Here is a 3,263-nt window from a genome sequence, read left to right on the forward strand (position 1 = left end):
AGATTTCTGAGTTCCAGGCAAGCCTGGGCTACATAGTGAGATCCTGTTTCAAAACAAAAAACCCAACTCAGCAAACACTTCAAACGACTGGTTTATTTTACAGAAGTTTGCCTTTGAGCCAGCTACAGTCATGTTTAGAAGAGCAAAGCTTCAACTCTGGACATTCATCTGGATTTCATTCAAAGCCACTAAAAAAAGAAGAGACATTTAGGGAAAATGAAGGCGTATGAAGGTATCAACTTATGAAGGAGCTCCCCATCTCCAAAACCACCCACCTGGAGAGGTTCTCCTTCCAAAACCATAGGGAGTTTCTGCTTGAGCCCTCCAGAAGGGCCAGCTCTGTGAAAGCCAAGAGCTTCCCTCTGCTGCCTATTTCCTACTGTACCTTAATTACCTGATCATGTGAGCAATATCCCAGTTGGTCTGTGCCGACAGTGGTCCTTCTATCTCGACACCCTTTTCAGTTACAGTGGCAATTTGAAACTGAAAGAAAGGAAAGCGTGCAATGACGGGGTCTCACTAAGTAGACCAAGCTCGCCTCAAATGCAGAGTCCCACCCGCCTCTGTGCTCTTCCCAAGTGCTGGGGTTAGAGGCATGTGCCACCATGCCTGGCTCTAGAATCTGCACCGCTCTAGAATCTGTACCGTCCAGCCCATTTCTCACCCGGTTATACGAACGGGCGTCTCGGTAGTACAGCACTCTCATGCAGCGCTCTACAAGCTCCCGAGCCTCAGTCCGACTTAGCACTGGTTGCTTCTCCAGAACTTCTCGAAGCAGAGGCTACAGAGGTGGGCAAAACATTGGAGAAATTAGACTGGCTTAAGAGGAGGTAACCTACTCCAGCCCATGTGAATAGGCATCAAAGTGAATGACCGTGTTCTACCCACTGCTCAAAAGAACTAGGTGTTGACTTTTTTTTTGTTTGACATTTACTTCTTTTGTATAGGTATGTGCACATGCATGCAGAAGTGAGAAAACAGCTCACAGGTGCTGGTTCTCTCCACCATGGTGATCCCAGGTTGCCTGTCAGCCTTGGCAAGTGCCTTAACCCAAAGAGTCTTTGTTTTGTGTTTGAAATGGGAGTCTTGCTATGGTAGCTTAAGCTAGTCTGGAACACATAGTCCTCCTGGCCTTAGCCTCCTGTGCACTAATATTACAGATATGTACCACCATGCCCAGCTAAGACTCTTAAAAGTGGGGAGGCCTAGAACTTTCACTCTGTTTCCATTCCAAGGCTGTTTCTTGTCACTGGAAGGTAATGTAAACATATTCTCCATCGACAAAGAAAACCAGCTGCCCAACGTTAGGATTCCAGTCTGTCTCTTACCAGAATTCCAAGGGAAATAGATTAACATTGCCTTCTCATTTCTATTTCTCTTTTCCCTGTTGCTAGGCCCACTACTTACCTGAGCCAAGTATGCACCATAACCAGTGGCTAATGAAGGGGCTTCATAAGCTACACCAAGCATGTCCACATAACCAAGAAAGCTAGAGGGACAAACAGATCAAAGAATTAATCTTCTAGCTGTGTACATAAGGTCTGAATTAAAAGATGGGAGTTCTCTGGGATCAAAGAGTCTGAGGGTGGGGAAGCAGGATGGCTCAGTGGGTAAAGGCACTTGCCAGCATACCCAATGACCCAAGCTTGATCCCTAGAATTCACAATGCAGATGAGATTCACATACACACTGTAGCACACAAGCACACATAACAAAAGAAATGTAAAAAAACATTCCATTTAAAGACTAAAGGGGCACTACACAGGTGCTAAGTTAGTCGGTCAAGGAAGTTTCCAACACCTTTCTCCATCAGCATAGCCTCCAATGACCATGGTGTTCCACAGGGGGTTCATCTTGGAGCGGCGGCTGTACATGGCTCTTGTCAACCATGAATGAATAGCTCTAGGGCTATAGCTGTGTCCATCTCCCAACAGCTCTTCATCAATCCTTAAATACAATTGGTTGAGAAAGCATAGATAACAGAGGTCAGGTTCCCCTCCCACTCCCTGTTCTATACGCCAATTCTACACCCCCAGACACACACCCCCGCCCAATGACAAAAAGTATTCCAAACAGGTTCTAAACAATTACCCAAAGTCTCAAGTCCCTGCACCCCGCCTACAGGAATAATAAACGGAAGGTTTCCGCTCCACTTGTCGGCGACTTACACCATCTGGCCGAGAACTTGTTTCAAATACTGGAAATCAGCGTAGTCTCCCGAGGCACCCAGCATAGTGCTGTCGTTGACTCGCATGATACGAGAGATATTGCGGAAACGAGCCAGGGAGCCATAGGAGCCCAGCATGTCTGCAGCAATCACCACTCCGCCGTCGAACTTCACCCCGAGTACCGATGTCCCAGTCACCATGGGGTTCCTGAAGGGTGAAAAGGGTCCCTGAGCGCCGAGGCGGGCGCTCCGATTGCTGCCGCCCGCCCGCGCACGGGGGTCCCCACGTCCCGGCCTGCCGCCCCTTCCCTGCGCGGTTAGAGTGCGACTCACTGGGTCCGAGTAATGGGACCCTCGCAGGGCGCAGACGCCGGGTCCATGAGGCCGCTGGGGGTGGATGGGACGCGGTAAAACTGCCCCGGAGCTGGACCCCCGGCCCAGTGGCCAGCCCGAGACTCCCAAAACGCTTCCATCTTAGTCACCTCAGCCGAAAGAAATGAAAGCGCTAGCGTCACCGGAAGCGGAAGTGGCCTTTTGCCACGCCTCTCTTCTTCCGGCCCGCCACTTCCAGGCGCCAGGACTCAGGCTCTGTGTTAATAAAGCCGTTTGGGGAGTCCGGGTCCAGAGTAGTGGCTAATACGGACAGAGACGCACAACGTCGCATCCCGGTATCCCGCCGCAGTAGGGACGCCTGGATCTCAGCAATCGGACAATTCAGGAGGAGCGGGCCGTGTGGGACACGCACCCGGACTTGTTATCATGTCCAAAACAAGGCTTGAAGAATCACTGAACCCACCAAAGCTCTCCTACAGCCTTAGTTCTCAAAGCAGGCCCATGTAGCAGGCATTATCAACCTACTTGATAAGAAGCCGATGCGTGAGATACAGTGGTTTACCCCGTTATAATCAATAAAAGGTAGAAAAGATACAAACTAAGGGGAGAGATGGCTCACGTTAAAAGCACTCGGGTTCGAATCTAAGCACCCACCTGGTGGCTGACAATGATCTGTAACTCCAGTTCCAAAGGATTCCATACCCTCTTCCAGCCCCGAGGGCACAAGGCACTTAGATGCACCACTGTGGGGGAAGAGAGAATC

General features: G+C 50.0%; 1 protein-coding gene across 1 annotated transcript; it reads right to left on the bottom strand.

The window, feature by feature from the left end:
• Positions 1 to 74: 74 nt before the first annotated feature.
• Psmb4 (proteasome 20S subunit beta 4) lies at positions 75 to 2,685 on the bottom strand. The gene is made up of 7 exons (XM_031374734.1): positions 2,501 to 2,685; positions 2,169 to 2,375; positions 1,801 to 1,947; positions 1,408 to 1,489; positions 665 to 781; positions 395 to 483; positions 75 to 188 (listed from the first exon to the last, which is right to left on the bottom strand). Exons 1-7 carry the CDS (start codon positions 2,638 to 2,640, stop codon positions 176 to 178), a joined length of 795 nt encoding a protein of 264 aa, XP_031230594.1. The 5' UTR covers positions 2,641 to 2,685; the 3' UTR covers positions 75 to 175.
• Between the last annotated feature and the right edge of the window lie 578 nt (positions 2,686 to 3,263).

Source organism: Mastomys coucha, unplaced genomic scaffold (genome assembly GCF_008632895.1).
Source record: "Mastomys coucha isolate ucsf_1 unplaced genomic scaffold, UCSF_Mcou_1 pScaffold16, whole genome shotgun sequence".
In the NCBI taxonomy this organism is placed as follows: domain Eukaryota; kingdom Metazoa; phylum Chordata; class Mammalia; order Rodentia; family Muridae; genus Mastomys; species Mastomys coucha.

Excerpts from the sequence above, each read along its gene's own strand:
- Psmb4 (XM_031374734.1), bottom strand. The coding sequence starts at position 2,640 with ATGGAAGCGTTTTGGGAGTCTCGGGCTGGCCACTGGGCCGGGGGTCCA. Across the intron at positions 1,490-1,800 it reads GGCTATGCTGATGGAGAAAG|CTTTCTTGGTTATGTGGACA; the intron begins GTGTTGGAAACT and ends TTGTCCCTCTAG. Across the intron at positions 782-1,407 it reads ATGGTGCATACTTGGCTCAG|CCTCTGCTTCGAGAAGTTCT; the intron begins GTAAGTAGTGGG and ends CCACCTCTGTAG.